At 45.9% G+C, this 20,669-nt stretch overlaps 1 protein-coding gene across 1 annotated transcript; it reads right to left on the reverse strand.

Annotated features, from left to right (window-relative positions):
- Nucleotides 1-299: 299 nt before the first annotated feature.
- insc (spindle orientation adaptor protein inscuteable) lies at nt 300-15,959 on the reverse strand. The gene is made up of 7 exons (XM_050192963.3): nt 15,481-15,959; nt 12,690-13,489; nt 12,455-12,603; nt 11,886-12,232; nt 10,561-11,154; nt 8,835-9,060; nt 300-1,269 (listed from the first exon to the last, which is right to left on the reverse strand). Exons 1-7 carry the CDS (start codon nt 15,505-15,507, stop codon nt 1,061-1,063), a joined length of 2,352 nt encoding a protein of 783 aa, XP_050048920.2. The 5' UTR covers nt 15,508-15,959; the 3' UTR covers nt 300-1,060.
- Nucleotides 15,960-20,669: the final 4,710 nt, after the last annotated feature.

A 20,669-nucleotide genomic window follows, 5' to 3' on the forward strand; every position in this document is an offset into this window, starting at 1 on the left:
TTTTTGTGGATTAGTATAATGTTTGCATTCTTCCAGTTTTCTGGGACCATTGCAGTCGATAGACACATCGTATATAGAGCCGCCAGTTTTCCAAGCATTATGTGTCCTCCATCTTTGATTAAATCGACTGTTATTCCATCTTCTCCTGCCGCTCTTCCTCATTTCATGTCTTGCAAGGCCCTTCTGACCTCATCGCTAGTTATAGGAGGAGTTTCTGTATCCTGTTCATTGCTGTTTCTAATGAAGGTATCCTTGAATAATGGAGGTATAGCTTGAATAGTAACGAAACCAAACCATGATAAAGTGCATGCCAGTTTATTTCTGAACACAGAGCAAACGTTGTCTTGTCAAGAAATTTACCGCTATAGATAAAACGACTATAAATCGTGAATAACACTCGTAGGGGTGTAGCGTTTTCACTTGAAGACACAGAAAACAGAAGTAGAATCAATACTGCAACGTACATTAGTCTTTGGCCACAAGCTGTACTTAAAGTAGCGACATAAAACACAGTAAACTAAGCTACATAACGCAATAATCTGCTCACTCTCGCGATTAAGAATATACGTCATTTACAATTTGTACATTATTGAAGGGCACACTACTATCACAATCACAGTCCACAGAAAGCAGTGCTTGGTATAATGTACACTATTTAGCGTTTCGAAAGACTAGGTCCTTGACTAGATTTGTTGCGTCACGGGGACATGATTCTAGCACCACTGCTGGATCAACTCGCAACTAGTCGACTCATCCATAAAGGAAACCGCGAACATGCAGATCTTCCGTCGGTAGATTTGTCTAGATATATAATTGACAAATTTAAGGAGCGCTATCGCGGTATGCATGGCTTCCTCTGCTTTTGACTGACCCGTGTCCGAAGAGGGATGCTGCATCTGACTTAGAATATAGCCGGTGTGTTTTTTTTTCTTTTCTCGTGACTACGTTGCCGCATTTTGTGTAAATGCTTTCGGCTCCTTTTGATGAATGTTCGCATGTAATGGCAGCCTCGGTGCGCACATAGGAACGCACGAGCTTCGTCGTCAGCTTTCGGCCGTCATTAGACGTAACTTTCATGAGCAACCGAGTACTGCTTGAAAGAGTTCCACAAATCGTCCTTCACAAGGTCAGTGGCGCCGAGGTCCTTCAGATCCTTGTGACCGGACGAGGTGGCGATCTTGCGGAGCGCAGCCAGGCAGGCCACTAGGACAGAGTTGCTGCCGTTGCGCTCCTTTGGTTCCTTGCACAGCCGAACAAGTCTTTGCACACCTGAATGCAAGAAAATTGTGCCTGGTTAAACGGGTACGCACATGAAAGGTTTGTGCTATTTTTTTGCGCACACTATTTTTTTACATGAGGGAAAGGTTACTCGTAGCGAACACCATAAAAAACAACTTGGTTTGGTGTTCACACTAGTTTCAATTAGACTATGAACATCGCGCAATGGTAATTCACCATTAAGTGTGTTAAGCAACCTTTCTACAGTGGATTGGAAGGGCAGCAGTGGCAGCAGCAGTGTCAGCAGCAGCAGTGGCAGCAGCAGCACTTTGGCAGCAGCAGTGTTCGGAAGAGCGTTTGCCTAAATACTCCTGCATACTGTTACAGATAACCCTGGATCCTAGGACGACACCACTATAAGCCGAGAAGCGCACGTTTTCTGAGGCTGCATTTCGACTCCGGTTATCAACTAAGAGTTATCAAGGACGGACGTCACCGGCTGGCATCACCTGGCGTGGCGCTTGCATCGACGCATCTGCTATAAAGCTACGGCATCGCATCCAAGACGGCACTTTGGCAGCAGCAGTGTTCGGAAGAGCGTTTGCCTAAATACTCCTGCATACTGTTACAGATAACCCTGGATCCTAGGACGACACCACTATAAGCCGAGAAGCGCACGTTTTCTGAGGCTGCATTTCGACTCCGGTTATCAACTAAGAGTTATCAAGGACGGACGTCACCGGCTGGCATCACCTGGCGTGGCGCTTGCATCGACGCATCTGCTATAAAGCTACGGCATCGCATCCAAGACGGCACTTTGGCAGCAGCAGTGTTCGGAAGAGCGTTTGCCTAAATACTCCTGCATACTGTTACAGGTTAGTGGCTTTTTTTGAGGGGGGTGTTATTGTGTTGCTGCCACTGCTGCTGCCAAAGGAGCGAACCTTGTTTATGTCAGTATGGAGTGTGTTGAGTGTGAACAAGAAATCTTGGATCCCAAAGAGAGTATATCTTGCATGACTTGTAAGCTTTCGTACCATGTAGGAAGCTGCGCAGGAGTGTCGGAGGCAACAATAAAATCTAAGAAATCAACCTACCAGAAATGGAAATGCCCGAAATGTAGGCTACCAACCTCACATGTTAACCAGGATGAGAAAGAAAAAGCACCGTTGACCGTAGAAGATATGTTGGTCGTACTTCAGGAGATTAACCAAAAACTTAATGTTTTGTTGCCACTGAAAGAAACTGTCGATGGAATTGAGCAATCGGTGCAGTTTATGTCCGAACAGATGACAGACCTGTTGACGCGCACAGAACAAAATGAGCGAGATATTAAAGCAATCCAGACTAGGCTCGCAAAAACAGAAATGAACAAAGAGCAGCTTGAATCGCTCAGTGTCCAACTCGATGACCTCGAGTGGCGCAACCGGAAACTGAACTTAGAAATTCATGGTGTACCACAAACGGAAGGCGAAAATCTTTTGTCCAAACTTAATGCTTTGGCCGGTGAAAGTGGATTGCCCCAGCTATCAGAACACGACATCACGGCAATTCATCGATTGCCGGCAAAGCGTGACAAAGTGCCTGGCATCATCTGCCGTTTCGCGAGACAGAGCATGAGGGACAAATGGTGGGCTAGCAGGCGGGAGTTGACCACTGCGGATGCCAATGTTCACATGTTGGAAAACCTGACCAGGCGAAATCGAGAACTGCTGAGGGAAGTGAAAGAATGGGCAAAAACAAATCAGTACAAGTATGTCTGGCACAGCAACGGCAAGATTCTGATAAGAAAGACTGATGGCGCGTCAGCAATGCTAGTGCAGCACTCTTGCGACCTTGGCAAGCTGCAATAAGAAGGGAAAATTGATTTTTTATTTTTGTTTCCTGCCAAAAATGCAGACTGTAACAGAAAAGAATTATCTACTCCCAGAGAACTTCAAAGATTACCTTGGCCCGGTTTTCCAGACGTCATTCAAATGTCTTCATATCAATGCTCGATCTGTCAGACGTAAAGAAGCATATTTCGACACTTTCTTTCAACAACTAAATGTTCCCATTGACGCTATCATGATCAGCGAAACCTGGTCTACAAGTGATTATGATGTCTTTCGAATTCCTGGTTATGAGACATTTTTTCTGAATCGTTACGCTGGTATTGGTGGTGGCGTATCCATATCATTTAAGAAGAAGTGGCGGCCTGAAATATTAGAGCGATTCACAGTTTCTGTGAAAGAATATGAAATCTTAACAATGTGTTTGAACAACACTATTTTTGCAGTGTGCTATCGTCCACCAAAGGGTTGCGTAGCCATATTCTTGAATTTTCTTGAAAGCCTGATTTCATTTGCAACCAGTCAGCATTTAAACATTGTCCTTGGTGGTGACCTAAATATTAATGTTATCGGTTGATGCATCCCAAATGAGTTTAGACTTATTGCTTAAGACACATGGACTTCTGAATGCAATCAAAATGCCAACGCGTGTTACGATCACGTCTTCATCGCTGATCGATTTGTTTATCACTAACCATGACCCTAGTATGATCACATCTGGAGTAATAATTTCTGACATCAGCGATCACTTGCCAATATTTATGTGTGTTAAAAACATGTCTAAAAAGAAACGTAGTTCAACATATTCTTTCCAACTTATATCTGAAAAAACACTGTCGACATTTAGAAACTCGGTAGAAAAGAACAACTGGAGGCCTGTCCTTTTAGAAAATGACGCCAATAATGCTTACGAGGCATTCTTAGGTATTCTGAAGCCGATTTACGAGGCCTGTTTCCCAATATTAACAAAAAAACAAAGGCGTCACAGTCGCAAACCATGGGTCACACCGGAGTTGGTGGCAAAGATAAACACAAAGAACATCCTATATCATAAGTTTATTAAATCGAGAGCTGAATGTAATCTGACAGCGTTTAAAAAATATCGTAACCGCTTGAATACTGAGCTCAAGAAAGCCAGAAACGCCTATTACACAAATCAATTCACGTCAACTTGTGGTCGTGTCGACATTATGTGGAAGAGGCTAAACGCAATTTTGGGGAGAAATAGCAAATCAGGTGAATTAAATATGCTAAATATCGATGGTGTAAGTATAACTGGAAAAGAATTAGCAGATACGTTTAATACGCACTTTATTTGCGCTTCTAGAAATCAAGTCCCACATAACAATCTCAGTGATGTCGTTCATATAAGCGACACTATATTTCTCAAACCGGTTGAAGAAGCAGATGTAATGACAGCCTTCCACGAACTAAACAATAGCACATCCATTGATATTGATGGCCTCCAGATAAAGCCTATACGGTATATTTTTGACCTTATTTTACCATACATCACGCATATCTTAAACCTTTGTGTCAGTACCGCTGTATTTCCTCGTAAAATGCAGATTGCACGTGTAACAGTTATCTTTAAAAAGGGTGATAAAAACCAGCTCGGGAATTACAGGCCAATATCTATCTTACCCGTGTTTTCTAAGCTACTAGAAAAAGTAATACTTAGAAACTTTTTGCAGTTTGAAGAAAAACACAAAATTATAACAGCAGCTCAGTATGGCTTCCGTAAGCACCACTCTACTGAACTTGCACTATTAGATCAACGAGAATATATATTGAACGAACTCGAACATAATAGGATAGTCATTGGTATTTTTCTTGATTTTTCGAAGGCATTCGACTTATTAAACCATACAATACTTCTTCGTAAACTTGAGCGTTGTGGCTTCCGCGGCCATGCACTATCACTTGTGCAGTCATACCTCATGGATCGCAAACAGGCAGTAGCAATAAATGGTCTCCTCTCAGATATGCAATCTGTAGGCTGTGGCGTTCCACAAGGTAGCATTTTGGGTCCATTTCTGTTTAATCTTTACATCAATGACATTGTACATGCAACTCCATTCGTTAAATTTATCATCTATGCTGACGACACCAGTATTTTTCTTGCCGGAGATAATGCAGCCGAACTCACAGATACTGCAAACAATGCACTGAGGCAAATAGAAAACTGGAGTAGCAGAAATGCGTTGCGGATTAACACAGCAAAGACTAAAGTCGTTGTTTTCAGAGGTAGAAACAAGAAGGTCCGTCTCACTGAGAATATATTCCTTCAGTCCGTACCCTTAGAAGTTGTGCCTTCATTTAAAACATTAGGTATATTATTTAATGAAAGAATGTCATGGGATGATCATGTCAGCTTTGTAACAAATAAATGTTCACGTATTATTGGTCTTCTTTACAAGAACCGTGAGATACTACCGCGAAATGTAATGCTAATGCTATATAATTCATTGATACAATCGCATTTCAGCTATTGCCATTTAACCTGGGGTGCAACAACAGCAGGCAATCTTCAGAAACTACACTTGTTACAGAAAAAATTTCTAAGAATTGTTGAAAATGTTCCGCATACCTACCATACGGCCGCACTTTTCTTAAAGTATAACTTACTACCAATTACTAAACTTTATGACTATCGTCTGAGCAAGTGTGTGAAAAACGAGGTGTTGAAGAACATATCTTTTCTATCAAAATTAGCTGGTTTAGAAAAACGAGATGCAATGTACAGCACAAGAAACATAGCACAATGGAACGTAAAAACATACAGAACTTTCTATGGTAATCAAACATTAGAAAATAAACTACCACGACTTCTTAACAAACTCGCACAAAACGATATTGATCTCCAAAACACAACACGCCACAAACTGTTCGAGTATTTTTTACACTACACCTAACCTTTTTTTTTTTTTTTTTTTTCTCTGTGATTTGTCTACCCAATTCTTCTTTCTTTCACCATCATTGTAAGTTTCTTTTCCAGCCAGGACAATGCTGTTGATTTTATGCTGACTACTGTAACCGGATAACAACTCTGCTATATGTATTTTTTTTTTTTTTTTTTTTCCTTTGTTATCTGTATTTCCTGTATTTTCTTTTCTTTTTCGTGTGTGTGAAAAAAAAAAAAGGAAAAAAGGAAAGGAAAAAAGGGAAAAAAAAAAGGGGAAAGAAAAACAACCACTGTATTGCTGTCAAAGTGGGGGCCCGTGGCCTTGTCAAGCTGTCCAACGGCAGCTTTTACTACGGGTCCCCGCCATCATCTGTACCATGGTGGCAAAATAAATTTGAATTTGAATTTGAACTCCAGCGATTTCTTGACAATGTCAAGGTAATAGAATATTTAGGTTCCCGAGACATCCTGTCACGCGTCTATGTAATACCCTGAAAGGACCCCCATTAAGGGACAGTAAATGACGATGATGGTGATGATGATAGTAAAATTGTTCCGCAAATTCGAAAATAACTTTAAGCAAAAAAATCACAAAAACGAAACCGAAATCTGACCAAGCAGCTGAGCGAACATCTTCCTGTGACGTCACGAGAGGTAACCCAGCGGGTTTCTTGCTCCGTGCCCAGCGGGGAAGGCGCGCAAGGCATGCCGGTCTCGCCCGCGAGGCCAACGAAACCGGCGAAAGGCAGAAGCTCGGCTGATTCGTGACCGCGTGACAATGTCAGTTGCACCAGCTCTCCTGGTCTGTGAAACAGTGACAGCTATGATTCCGACCAATTCAACAGCCCCGAATCGCCGTTTATTTATTTAGTTATTTATTTATTGTTTATACTTTCCGGGCCCGAAGACACTACAGAAAGGAGCGGTAAGGTCACAAACATGTGCAGTGAAATAACAGCAAAAAAAAAAAAAAAAACGTTACAATTTAAGGCTTTTCCAAGGCGATCTTGAATTGTTCTGTATCTGCAATGGCAGCAATGGAGGAGGGAAGGTGGTTCCATTCGGTGGTTATTTTGGGGACGAAAGAATCATGACAAAAGTTAATGCGACACGATGGCAAGCTTACTTTGAGAAAGTGATCGGTTCTACAGCTGAAACGTAGGAAAGGTCCGATAAGTTTAACGTTCTTTTCATGGACGTGACGCTAGAATGACGGGAGTAGTTAGTCAAGCTCGCGTTCGATCCGCCACCACGAGAGCCAGTGCCCATGCGCAGCGTATCTCGCTGCAACATGAAGTATAAACCCCATGCAAGCGATCTGGCGCGTGACAGCGACAAGCGATGCGATGAAGATGGCTGTCGCGTTCGCTCGTCGCCTACAAGTCGTACCCCGTGCGAGCGACGATCTTGAGCGACGTCTCCCCGGCATCGTGCCTGTATGAGGGCAGCAATATACGGGCCGAAACTAGCCTGACGCGTGCATTATTAATTTAAGTTGATGTATCTTACTGTAAAAACCAGCATAAAATATTTCTGAGGGTCTCGCAGTAGGTTTTTATCCTTGCACGTATAAAAATTCAATCGTTTGCTACTTCTGTGCAACAATCGGTAGTATTTAAGTTATGTACATCCAGTTCCGGCTTCGCGCTATTGGCTAGTCGCTCATAGCACTTCCGAGCGACCTGTTCAAGCGACGGCCCGATCCGTCGGCTTCGAGCGACGGATCGGGCCGTGGCTTGAACAGGTCGCGCGGTCTTGTCGCGCGATCGCTCGGTTCTGCAAATCTAGAATTCGTCGCTGGCTAAACCCCATGAACGCGATTTTGAGCGCGTAGTCACATTTAATTTAGGAAAGTGCCAGCCAGTCGTCAACAACGGTCGCCGTCGTCGCCACCGCCGTCGACAACGGCAGCGTACAAATGTTGACAGCGCGTCGTGTCGTCGCTTCTAGCTTTTTTGCGTGTGCAATGTACGAAATGAGGAATGGTTTACTTCACATCCATATGGTCAAAACTTGACTACAGAAGCAGTTTTGTTCATCCTACTATGGCTTCATTGGCTTCAGGTCATTCGCTCAGGGCCGACAGCAGTTTTCGCACCAACTCCGCGACTTAACCTCGGCTGAAAGCGATCGGCATCGGCTCGAACTGTGTGCACGGATGGCGAGGGCTGAAGTTCGTGCAGCCATCAACGCAACACCACAACATCTCTCGCACGTCCACAGGGAACGCAACTTCTCGCGACAGCAACTTCTCTCGCCAAGCACTAGCTATAGCGATCGTCGACTTCTCTCTCGTCGCTGTCTTCTGCATGATCCCGGCATGCTCCGCGTGTACCACTCCTTACGTCGTACTCAACGTTTGTTCCATTCAGAAAAGGTGCACGGCACCATAAACTAAAATGCGCAGGTGGTGCCAGTTGTGACCCGTATAAATGAAGAGGTAAGGTAGGGTGTCCGAGGCAATAAATCCATTTGTAAGAAATTCTCCGTAACTCTCAAACCTGCTTTTTTGAGGACATCACCGAAGTGTGCAGAAGAACGCACCCAAAGAATGTCACTGACATTTGTTGACATCTAAAAATCGCCGGAGTTGCCCTTTAAAAGTCAGATGTCTTTCTTTCCTCCATATTATAAGGCGGCCTTTAACGTGCGTAAATTCGTAGAATTCAAGGGAAAGCGAACGACAGTACATAAGCCTTCCTGTCGCTAGTTTTCTATTGTGTGTGTGTGTGTGTGTGTGTGTGTGTGTGTGTGTGTGTGTTTGTGTGCGTGCATACACGCCATGTTTTAATGTTACGGCTTCCTTACATTTCGTAAATTTACGTTTGTGAACGGTTGCCGTTTCGAAAAATAAAGCAGCGCAAGGTGCTTGAGGAACATACCTTGCATTTGCAAGACCATGCCGGCTGTGCTTGAGCATGAACAGAGGCGCGCCAGAGCGATCGCAGATTTCTGCAAGACGCGTTCGCAGGCATCCACTTCTCCGCTGCTGTGCAGGCTGGAAGGGCGAACTTGCAGGTAACAGACGAGTTGAGTCAGGGCGCCGGACTCGATGATGTCGGCGTGGCAGTACTTCCCGGCCGAAGCATTAGCGAGGATCGTCGCAACCTGTGATGGGCAAGGCGCGCTTGAGTGAAGGCAAAATGCAGGAGGTGCGCAACGCTCACGTGTGCCCCCGCCTGTTTTTATATCCTGTACGCGATAGTCTATCTCTGGACAGTAAGAAACTGACAGCCGGGGCTAGATCACATATATAATTTTAATATTATGACAAATGTTGAACACTATTCAAGCTGTCATAGCAACTTGAATTTAAAAAAGGAGGTCTGAAGACTAAGCGTTCTCCCTCAAATGTAATGTTTTGTCTAATTTATGCTCTAATTTATAATTTCTGTGCTTAGAAGTTGTGCCACAAGTAAGAATGCAAGGCGAGTGTTACTTGCCAAATATTACCTTAGCCACATACATACACGTAGATGTGCACGTATGCGCTTGAAATGATGTGATTATATGTTTTGACGGTGAATGCAAAGCACGTGTGCTCTAAGAATTTCGCAAGAGCAGTATGCAATACGTTTGACCCTGGAAACAAGAACGTAAACCCGGTGTTGCTTTCCACAGATTTATCTGTGTATTACTGATGATTCCCTCTCTAACGTTTGCAGTTTAAATATTCCTCTAAAATGTTTATATGAAACTCTAGGCCATGAGACTGGCATGCTTACGTGCAAAGTTATGCTATGGTCGAGCCTGTCAATATGCACCAAAAGTCATCCCAACAAATACCGTGCTAATGCGGACGAGGTTTCATGGTCAAGCTAATTTTCCCGTTGGCTAGTGTTGGCGCTGACTCCAGATTTTTTTGTGTCCTCAGTCAGCTCACTCGGAGTTGCTTCGGGAAATCAGCGGCGCCATAACAGAAGCGGAAACATAAGACGGAACGGCCACCCATCCTATCGTATATAGGTGTTCGTTGTCCACGTCTATTTTCCGTCGTTGATACCTTGAGCCATGGCACATCAACTATCTCAAAGTTTCTGGTTGAGTTAACATGGAGACCTCCGCTTCGATAATGCCACTCATTCAGGCTCCTGGCGATTTTTTCCTACATCGCATGACCACTCCAGACAAGTGTGATTTCCTAGAAACTGTCAAATGCCGCCTTCGATTGACTCACAGGAGGTCAGCTGCTGATTGGCTCAAAGCATAGGCATGGCGGAATTCGACAGTGTCTAGAATATCACCCCGGGTCTCAATGGCGTGGCAGGGCCCCAGTAAGGATTATAGTTGATCGGCCTGAGCGACGTGAAAACGTCATTTTACGCGACCACCGAATTATCATAGCAGAGTGTGAGTGTACACCGGTTGGTTGTTTATGATTTTGGGAAGTTACCACAAGAAAACATGAGATTTGAAGAAAGGGACAACACGGAGTGGTCACCGAACTACGTACTACGAAGCGCTCACGAAATCACCGAATTCACACAAAAATGCGAGACATGCGTTGAATTGGCCCTTAACGGCTTCGCAGCGTGCTTGTGGACAAGATAGTCGGTTCCATTGTCGGAATTTAGAAGCCTGCCGCAGTTGGAAACACCCAAGTCTCACCTGATCCTTGGCGAAGATGGAACAGGCCAGGTCCTTCTGCCTGGTTGCCAGCATGAGAGCGCGCACAGACTTGTTCCTGTGGATGCACTCCAGAGCTACGCGATCCAAGAAGGAGAGGTTGGCGAGCGCAGCCGCAGACAGCAGAAACACGTCTCCGCTGTTGGCCCGCTCGATGATCCCGGTTAGAGATGAGACCAGCGAGTCCATGTGCCTCGACATGTGCCTCAAAGTGCCGCCGGTGCAGTCGACCCACGGGGCAGTGATTTGGGCCAGCAAGCCGACTGCTTCGCACTTCTCCTGTTGACTGGCGTCGGCGTCCCTGAGGGTTCTCTCGATGCATTCGATGCCGCCCGCCTGCTCCAGCTGCCGAATGGCCACCGAGTGGCCGCATATGATGGTCAGCGCACGGACGGTGGCGCACTTTAGCGGCCGGAGACCAGCATCCTCGGCGATCGACAGGAGAGCGCTGACGCCGCCCACTCGCGTGATCAGGTCGCACATATCCGGACCAGCTTCGCCCAAGCTGCTCAGTGCGGCGACAGATCGCCGGGCGCAACTCGGGGCCCGGTTCTCTCGGCTCATCTTCACTATTTTCTGCATGAAAAAAAAAAGTGATAAGTAATCGCAATGACTTCGGCTTGTCCTGTCATGCTCTAATCACAAGACTGTATGATGCTACTTCGTTACTGCTTGGTTTCAATTTTGAAATTGTGACATGGGCTCTAAAATGACCAATTACAAGCTTAATGAAGCTCTGTTAATTAGCTAACATCCTTATGTAATTTCCCTTGCAAGTATTGTCTGCCGCAAGTAATCCTGATGATTCGACAGAATTGCGACATCTAGCGCAGGTAAGTCTGTTTTTTTTATTTAATATATACGTAACCCGGTACATTACTTTTATTCATCTTGAAGGTGCTACGGCAGTATCGTTTGCAACGTGCGTTCCATACTTGGTAGTATTCTACATAAGACAGAATAATTATGCAAATGGACGTAGGGGATTCGACCTGCCACTGAAGGGGGTGGGCGAAATGCAGGAACGCTCGTATACTTATAGCTTTAGGCACAAGTTAAAGAATCCTAGTTGTTCAAAATTGATCCGGCCCTACACTACGGCGTGCCTGATAATCAGATTGCGGTTTTGGCGCGTAAAACCCAAAAATTTTGTAGATCTGATGATCCGATTTTTACATCTTTTTCTTCAAAAGATAAAGAAAGCATCCAAATGGTGAAATGTGAACGAGCCTTCTTTAGGGTGGAACTTGTGTACTGTACTTAGTCTGTGCTGCAGCGCATGAGTCGCAACAAAGAAATGAACCAACCTCCAGATCTTTCAAGATGAGGGAGTTGCAGAGCGTCTGTATGGTGTTCTTGATGTCACTCATGAGGGATACAATGGTCTCTAGATCGACAGGCTTGCAGTTGGGCCTTGCTCCGATCTCTCGGAGGTTTTGCAGCAGTCGGTACAGGTGGCTCTCTACTTTGCGCGAATACGGCGAGGAGCCGTGGATGACAGTCTTGTAGTCTCGCAGCAGGTCGTTCACCTCCGAACTGAGACCGGGAGTGCTGCTGCAGAACTTGAGCCATTGTCCCTGCTGGAGCCTCCTGGCCACGTGAGTTACGGTCGCCATAACCGAATCAACGCGGTCTTGCAGTGACGTGATGGCGTCTGTGAGAACAAACCGGCAAGAGGTACCTTTCGTGAGAATAACGGATCTCTCCGACACAAGTCGCGTTTGCAACGTGATAAAGTGAAAGCGGCTAAAATGACTCTGCTAACCCGTTAAATGAAGCTTTGTTGTCCCAGCGCTCAATCTATTCTACGGATTGATGACGTAAGCACCATACATTACTATATGTTACAAATTCTGCTGGAACGCTGGTGACGTACCGTGCGCGTCGCCGACGGCCAGCACGGCAGCGAGGGCTGGGTCTTTGGTGAGGGACTTGCTTTGCAGGGAGCTGAGGCACTCGTTCTCTACTGAAAGGCGCACCGCCTTGAGCCACTGCTGGACGCTGGGCACGGAGCTCAATCCCGACCTGAAATAGTGGCAAGAATTAATGAGATGTCATGAAGGCAATAACCGCGTGTCACCAGCGATGAAATAGCTGGCATTACTACTTACTGCTCAACGATCCACTGCAGGTAGTGTCCCAGGGGGCTGTTCTCAGGAAATACGGCAGGATTAAGGAAAGAGCATTCGGGAGTTTCCGGTTTTTTTACAGGCGACATCATCGCATCTTCATCAGCGAAGGGAAGCCTTCGGCAAACATCCCTAAGGTCTGTCGGTACAATGGGACTGACAGTGGCATATATGCTTTTTAGTGCTTCTTCCGCCTTGACTCTGGTCTCTGACGGTGGCACAAGGGAACTGTTGGGCGAATCTTGTTCCTCGGCGGCAAGGTCCTCTGTGGAAGCGAACCGGACGTTCTTCTTCTCTGAAGATCGCAGCAGGCGAAACGAGCTGCCCCTCCGGCATCGTTTCATAAACGAGGACGCACTCTTGGGTGTGCTCGTCTTTGGCGTCTTCGGCACAGGAACCTTGACATTCTCCGGCGTCTTCATATCGGTCGCTTTGTTGTTCGGTGGAGCTGACTTGGCCGGCGTCGAATGGGGGGCGTCGATTTTTGGCTTTTCTGCAAGTTTATCTTTCTGAACGTGGCATACGTCCTTCTCACTGCCAGCTTCGGAAGACATGTTTATGGTCCTGTATTGAACATTTTTGTACAGGGTCTTGCGACAGACCTGCTCGATTGAGTGAGACAGCCAGTCCTCTTGCCCAGCCTCTTCACTGGGAGGTGCGCTGCCGATTCGGGGTGATACCTTGCTAATCTGATAGGGGAGGACGCTCTTGTGGAACAGGTCGAAGTTGTCAAGCGACGTGTCCAGGTTGAGCTTGAAGACCTCGTGACTCCTTCCACTAGCCTGCAGTTGAAAATGATGCATGTAAGGTTCCGCATGCCACATATACAAATTCTCGCGTAACAATACCCAGCATAATATGCATGATTCTCGAGTACTCAGATTAACGCTGCATACATTTTCGAGCTGTTGTTACAATTTCGGAATAGCTTTAACGCTTATGATTTCCGCTACTGTCCGGGCCACGTTTTGCCGCGAGGATTGGCTTGCACTTATGAAGGTTGCCACGAGGAAGCCCTATCTGTCGGTGATGTGGTTTTAGCGAGATGTAATATTTGCTCTCAAGAATTCAGTCTGAAAATTAGACAAGCTCCTTTATTCGAATATTTCAGAAAACATGCTTCATTTTCACCTAGCAAGTCCACTATAAACGTAGTATAATTAATAAAGCTGGCTTTGTTTAAAATGACTTTAACCGATCTACGCAAATTTTTAGGCGTATGTTGAAAAGATCGTCGGAGCGAATTCATACAGGCTAACAAAGATTTACAGATGTTATCCTTACTTGATGCTACCCAGAAGCCAGTCATGCACGTAATTGTTTACGTATAAATCGTTGAAAACATTGAGAAGGTTCTCGGTTGCCTGCCGCGAAGCCGACTCACCCTACTATGGCTTGTGGTCATAGACTACGTTTCCTTTTTTTTTTTTTTTTTTGTACACGCGCAAGTTCGTAAAGCTTGTATTCACGTTTTGTATTTCCTCTCGCTCGCTTTTTCTTTTTCTTTACTGAAAAAATGCATAAATTGAACTCTCTGTGCTTGCAGTTGCTCTCTTGATGAAGGCCGGACCCTGGCCAAAACGTCAGTAAAGTCCTGTTATTTTTCCTACATGCTTCTGTTGTTTGAACTACTTGTGTGCCGGATCCTGTGATTCTCTGCTTCACTGATATATATATATATATATATATATATATATATATATATATATATATATATGTGTGTGTGTGTGTGTGTGTGTGTGTGTGCGTGCGTGTGTGTGCGCGAGCGCGCGTGCGTGCGCGCTCGTTTAAACGCGAACAAACACTCAGTGACAGTGCACTGCACTTCCTCCTGGCGCTGCAAGTGAGCTACGCCGAAGCTGCTGCTTTAAGGGTTCACCTATACGGACATGGGACTCGAACATGGTCGTCGAAAAACCTACTATGGTTCAGTGCCGCTTCCTAACACAAATGCTAGCCTTAGTGCTTTTACCGGACGCTTTTTAACCGACTCACTATATTTATACACTGAGTCCACTTATTGTCTGCGACTTTTCTCCTTGGTACCTGAAATCGGTTCCAGTCTGACTGACACGACATGCTTTCAGAAATTCCCCCCCCTTAGATATAGACACCCTCACCCCCCCCCCCCACCCCCCAAATTCCTTTTCTTGTGTGTCATTTCACCTTTTATCATTTCAGTCCAGCTGCTATATATGTGCAACTCTCCACTTTCCGACAGCACCAGCGTCAAACGGCTCGATGTATGCCAGGCGCGGCGTTGGGTGCAATCTCTTCAAGGGCTGGCTCAACGATATCTTCTGCGAATGAATATTGTGAGGGCCCTTTTTTCGGTCCTAACCGTGAACAAACGATCGAACGAAACATTTTCTTTTTAATACCATCAGAGTAAACAATAGCGCATGAAACACATAGCATAGTAGCGACGCTATTTTTCTCACTATACCGTAATTCATTTAGATTAGGATAGACTGATGTGCGAATAATTTAGTGTGGCAAAATCCGCATCCTGATTTTGTGTTCAGCGTTTATCATGGAATGCGGGCAATGCCTGTAAGTTGAACCGGATAACATACGATGTTGCTTTTAAATATTGCCCCCGTTCACAGTTATTGGATACCGCTACTACGCCGTTTCTATTTAGAAACGGAACTCATGCGCACGTATCTTCGAACAATGGCCGGTCGTGCCGAAAGCGGGCAGCTAACGTTAAAAAAAAAAAAGAAGAACGAAGAAGAAAGCAACCGATCGAACGCAGCACCAGTAAACTCACCGACGTGTCAATGCCTCCACGTCCCATCTTGGTTGCTGAACGTGAAATCCTCCGCGAGTCGGGTATGAAATCCACAAATCTCCGCCTTGCACGAGACCTTCAGCAAAAGGCCAGCATTGCGCAGCGACCGAGTCGAGACCAGAGCAACGAATGCGGGCGGTGCGGAGCTGCGGCACGTTTTATACGCTGCACGGGTGCGAGGAGGAGGCCCCGCCTGCACCAGATGGTCGCGTGCCGGCCGTCACCCCTCTTGCACTGCCGCAGCTGGCACGCGACGGCGCGTGGCTCGCCTCTGGTTCCTTCTATCCGCTCCATCAACACACCTTCCATGCGCGTTTCGTGCGCGTTTCCTTAGAAAATGACGCTGCCGCTGTTTATTTTATTCGCCGTGCTTCCCCTCCGCGCCAAGCCAGCAGGCACGCTTTCTCCGATGCAGCAAAAGCCTTCAACTACACGGGCCCTCACACCGCTGTGGCCTCCGTTGCTGACCTGGCGCGCCCCTCCACTTCGTCAACCACTACAGGAGAACACCTCCCCCCCCCCCCCCCCCGCCCCTCCTCATTTCCCGGCGAACAGCCGGCGTCTCGTGCTTCGAACAAGGCCAGCTGCGCCCTTGGCGCGTGCCGGAAGAGCGCCCCAAAAGGTAGCGTGTGCCCCTCCCCCCCCCCCCCCTTCCGCCCCCAGTCTTCAGCGGAAAGTCTCCGTCGCAGATGTTTTCGTACACCGGGCCTACGCGCGGCCACGCGCCCGCCTAAAACGCTTGTGCAAGGAGAGGAGTTTAAAAAAAATAGCCTAAAACGCTGGACAGCTTCCGTGCGCCCGTTTTCAGCAGAGCTGTGCCACGTGCCTCGGCACGTGGCAGCTGTCATCTCCACCCTCGCGAGGGCGGGCACAAACGGCCAAGGTGTTCCTCACACTTGAAGGAAAGAAGGAAAATGAAGTAACAGAAGCTTCCCTCGAAAGTAGGGAGCCCTCTCCGAAAGGTAAGCTCGGTGACCCGGCCCTAGTGGCAGGCATACGAGCATGCATCCGCCCGAGTGCGCGCCGGCTTTGGGCATTGAAGACCGTCTGCTGAGCTAGTTGGTCTATAACATCATCATCATCATCAGCCTAGTTACGCCCACTGCAGGGCAAAGGCCTCTCCCATACTTCTCCAACTACCCCGGTCATGTACTAATTGTGGCCATGTTGTCCCTGCAAACGTCCTAATGTCATCCGCCCACCTAACTTTCTGCCGCCCCCTACTACGCTTCCCTTCCCTTGGAATCCAGTCCGTAACCCTTAATGACCATCGGTTATCTTCCCTCCTCATTACATGTCCGGCCCATATGCCCATTTCTTTTTCTTGATTTCAACTAAGATGTCATTTACCCGCGTTTGTTCCCTCGCCCAATCTGCTCTTTTCTTATCCCTTAACGTTACACCTATCATTCTTTCCATAGCTCGTTGCGTCGTCCTCAATTTCAGCAGAACCCTTTTCGTAAACCTCCAGGTTTCTGCCCCATACGTGAATACTGGTAACACACAGCTGTTATACACTTTCCTCTTTCTTATTCTTCTGGTTATTTCAGTCTCATGATCCGGATCCGTGGTCACTACCTGCCCTAAGTAGATGTATTCCCTTACCACTTCTAGTGCCTCGCTACCTATCGTAAACTGCTGTTCTCTTCCGAGACTGTTAAACATTACTTTAGTTTTCTGTAGATTAATTTTCAGACCCACCCTTCTGCTTTGCCTCTCCAGGTCAGTGAGCATGCATTGCAATTGGTGTCCTGAGTTACTAAGCAAGGCAATATCATCAGCGAATCGCAAGTTGCTAAGGTATTCTCCATCAACTTTTATCCCCAATTCTTCCCACTCCAGGTCTCTGAATACCTCCTGTAAACATGCTGTGAATAGCATTGGAGAGATCGTATCTCCCTGTCTGACGCCTTTCTTTATTGGGATTTTGTTGCTTTCTTTGTGGAGGACTACGGTGGCTGTGGAACCGCTATAGATATCTTCCAGTATCTTTACATATGGCTCATCTACACCCTGATTCCGTAGTGCCTTCATGACTGCTGAGGTTTCAACTGAATCAAATGCTTTTTCGTAATCAATGAAGGCTATATATAAGGGTTGGTTATATTCCGCACATTTCTCTATCACCTGATTGATAGTGTGAATATGGTCTATTGTTGAGTAGCCTTTACGGCATCCTGCCTGGTCCTTTGGTTGACAGAAGTCTAAGGTATTCCTGATTCTATTTGCGATTACCTTAGTAAATACTTTGTAGGCAACGGACAGTAAGCTGATCGGTCTATAATTTTTCAAGTCTTTGGCGTCCCCTTTCTTATGGATTAGGATTATGTTAGCGTTCTTCCAAGATTCCGGTACGTTCGAGGTCATGAGGCTTTGTGTATATAGGGCGGCCAATCTTTCTAGGACAGTGTTCCCACCATCCTTCAACAAATCTGCTGTTACCTGATCCTCCCCAGCTGCCTTCCCCTTTGCATAGCTCCCAAGGCGTTCTTTACCTCTTCCGGCGTTACTTGTGGGATTTCAAGTTCCTCTAGACTATTCTCTCTCACCTTATCGTCGTGGGTGTTACTGGTACTGTATAAATCTCTATAAAACTCTTCAGCCACTTGAACTATCTCATCCATTTTAGTAACGATATTGCCGGCTTTGTCTCTTAACGCACACATCTGATTCTTGCCTATTCCTAGTTTCTTCTTCACTGCTTTTAGGCTTCCTCCGTTCCTGAGAGCCTGTTCAATTCTATCCATATTATAGTTCCTTATGTTCGCTGTCTTACGCTTGTTGATTAACTTAGAAAGTTCTGCCAGTTCTATTCTAGCTGTAGGGTTAGAGGCTTTCATACATTGGCGTTTCTTGATCAGATCTTTCGTCTCCTGCGATAGCTTACTGGTTTCCTGTTTAACGGCGTTACCACCGACTTCTATTGCGCACTCCTTGATGATGCCCATAAGACTGTCGTTCATTGCTTCAACCCTATGGTCCTCTTCCTGAGTTAAAGCCGAATACCTGTTCTGTAGCTTGATCCGGAATTCCTCTAGTTTCCTTCTTACCGCTAACTCATTGATTGACTTCTTATGTACCAGTATCTTCCGTTCCCTCCTCAAGTCAAGGCTAATTCTAGTTCTTACCATCCTATGGTCACTGCAGCGCACCTTGCCGAGCACGTCTACATCTTGTATGATGCCAGGGTTCGCGCAGAGTATGAAGTCGATTTCATTTCTAGTCTCACCGTTCGGGCTCCTCCACGTCCACTTTCGGCTATCCCGCTTGCGGAAAAAGGTATTCATTATCCGCATATTATTCTGTTCTGCAAACTCTACTAATAACTTTCCTCTGCTATTCCTAGAGCCTATGCCATATTCCCCCACTGCCTTGTCTCCAGCCTGCTTCTTGCCTACCTTGGCATTGAAGTCGCCCATCAGTATAGTGTATTTTGTTTTGCCTTTACCCATCGCCGATTCCACGTCTTCATAAAGGCTTTCGACTTCCTGGTCATCATGACTGGATGTAGGGGCGTAGACTTGTACTACCTTCAATTTGTACCTCTTATTAAGTTTCACAAGACCTGCCACCCTCTCGTTAATGCTATAGAATTCCTGTATGTTACCAGCTATTTCCTTATTAATCAGGAATCCGACTCCTAGTTCTCGTCTCTCCGCTAAGCCCCGGTAGCACAGTACGTGCCCGCTTTTTAGCACCGTATATGCTTCTTTTGTCCTCCTAACCTCACTGAGCCCTATTATATCCCATTTACTATACCCTCTAATTCCTCCAATAACACTGCTAGACTCGCCTCACTAGATAACGTTCTAACGTTAACACGTTATAACGTTCTATAACATAGTTACTCCGAGATATAGTACAAAAAAGTACACATACGCACGAAGAAGACACGACAGACGAGAACGAGCTCTACTTTTCTGGGCATTGAGTTCACGTAAATTTTTGGGCAAGCTGCGGCAACAGTTTTAAAAAACAAGTTAACAAAGTAATCAGTTCCGAACCTCTTACGAATGTTTTCAATCCGTTGCTAACGTTATACTAAGCGTTTAACAGCGCGAAAGGTTTGATTGGAGTGCCCAGTAAGTAAAGAACACAACTACCTAATATTACTCAATACATGGGCGGTGTGTTTCATTTGGTGCCTTCGAGATGGCGGCTATAAAATGCGGCAGGCCTCACTTACACTGGTTCCGCGATGTTGCGACCTTGCCGTGCCGATCGTTGCTGTGATTGCTAAGATAACCAGGTATGATTCAGTGATTGTGCTAAAAAACTATCAAGCAGTTTACAAGCACAGTGGCCGGCTTTATGAAAGGTATAAATTTAGTTCTAAGTGAATTGGCTTTCAGCGTCCCCAACCTACTATTTTCGTGAAAAGTTGAAGATGAACAGATTTAGCTAGCACTGCCTGCAGTACATCCTGCATTGTTACTTTCGTGTCAACGCAAACTGCTTTCTTATCAGAAAGCTGATATTAGTAAACAGGTTTCCATGCAGCCGATCACATTCAAGTTGCCGGTGTCTGTACGTGCTTGTCAATGCTTGTTTTTGCAGTTAGCTTGCCGACCTTGCCCATAACACAAATAACTGCACGTTACTAAAGAACCTAGAAATATACGTAAAAACGAATTACAAACCCTAAACCTTTTTTGTATTTGTTTTTTGTTCTTCTGAATGCAGTGTGCGCGCAGACGAAGTGATAGAGCGAGTAAAAATAAGGGGTTATCGAAGACAGAGAGAGAAAGAAAACAAAGAGAGGAAAGGCAGGTAGATCAGCCAGAAGACAGAAGAGCGTCCTGTTTGCTACCCTGCACTAGTAGAAAGGGAAAGAGGGGGATTAGAAAGGTGAAAAGAGAAAGTGAACAGGTTATCAAATTGGTCACTAAAGGCAATGATAGAATATACGCGTATGAGTATCATTTGTTGTCCTAAAGCACTACCTCAACATGACTCGCGCCGCTGTGCTTTAACATGTGAGATGCGTGGCGGCTTTCCCCGCTTAAACATTCGTGCCTTCGTTAGTAAGGGGCCAACCTAAGCCGAAGGAAAAAAATAGTTATGCAGGTCCAACGCACACATTGAAATCTATGTGAAGCGTAGCTTTAGTCAAACGGTATACATAACATCCTCTAGAACTGACAGCGATGCGTGCAACTGTGTTTACT

The sequence above is a fragment of the Dermacentor andersoni genome, chromosome 10 (assembly GCF_023375885.2).
Source record: "Dermacentor andersoni chromosome 10, qqDerAnde1_hic_scaffold, whole genome shotgun sequence".
NCBI classification, from domain to species: domain Eukaryota; kingdom Metazoa; phylum Arthropoda; class Arachnida; order Ixodida; family Ixodidae; genus Dermacentor; species Dermacentor andersoni.

What these genes read in the sequence shown, in the direction of transcription:
- insc (XM_050192963.3), bottom strand. Translation starts at nt 15,507, where the DNA reads ATGGGACGTGGAGGCATTGACACGTCG. An exon ending in GGCCGTCGGCGACGCGCACG is followed by an intron (nt 12,233 to 12,454) that starts GTACGTCACCAG and finishes TTGTTCTCACAG; the next exon opens with ACGCCATCACGTCACTGCAA. An exon ending in TCATCTTGAAAGATCTGGAG is followed by an intron (nt 11,155 to 11,885) that starts GTTGGTTCATTT and finishes TTTTTCATGCAG; the next exon opens with AAAATAGTGAAGATGAGCCG.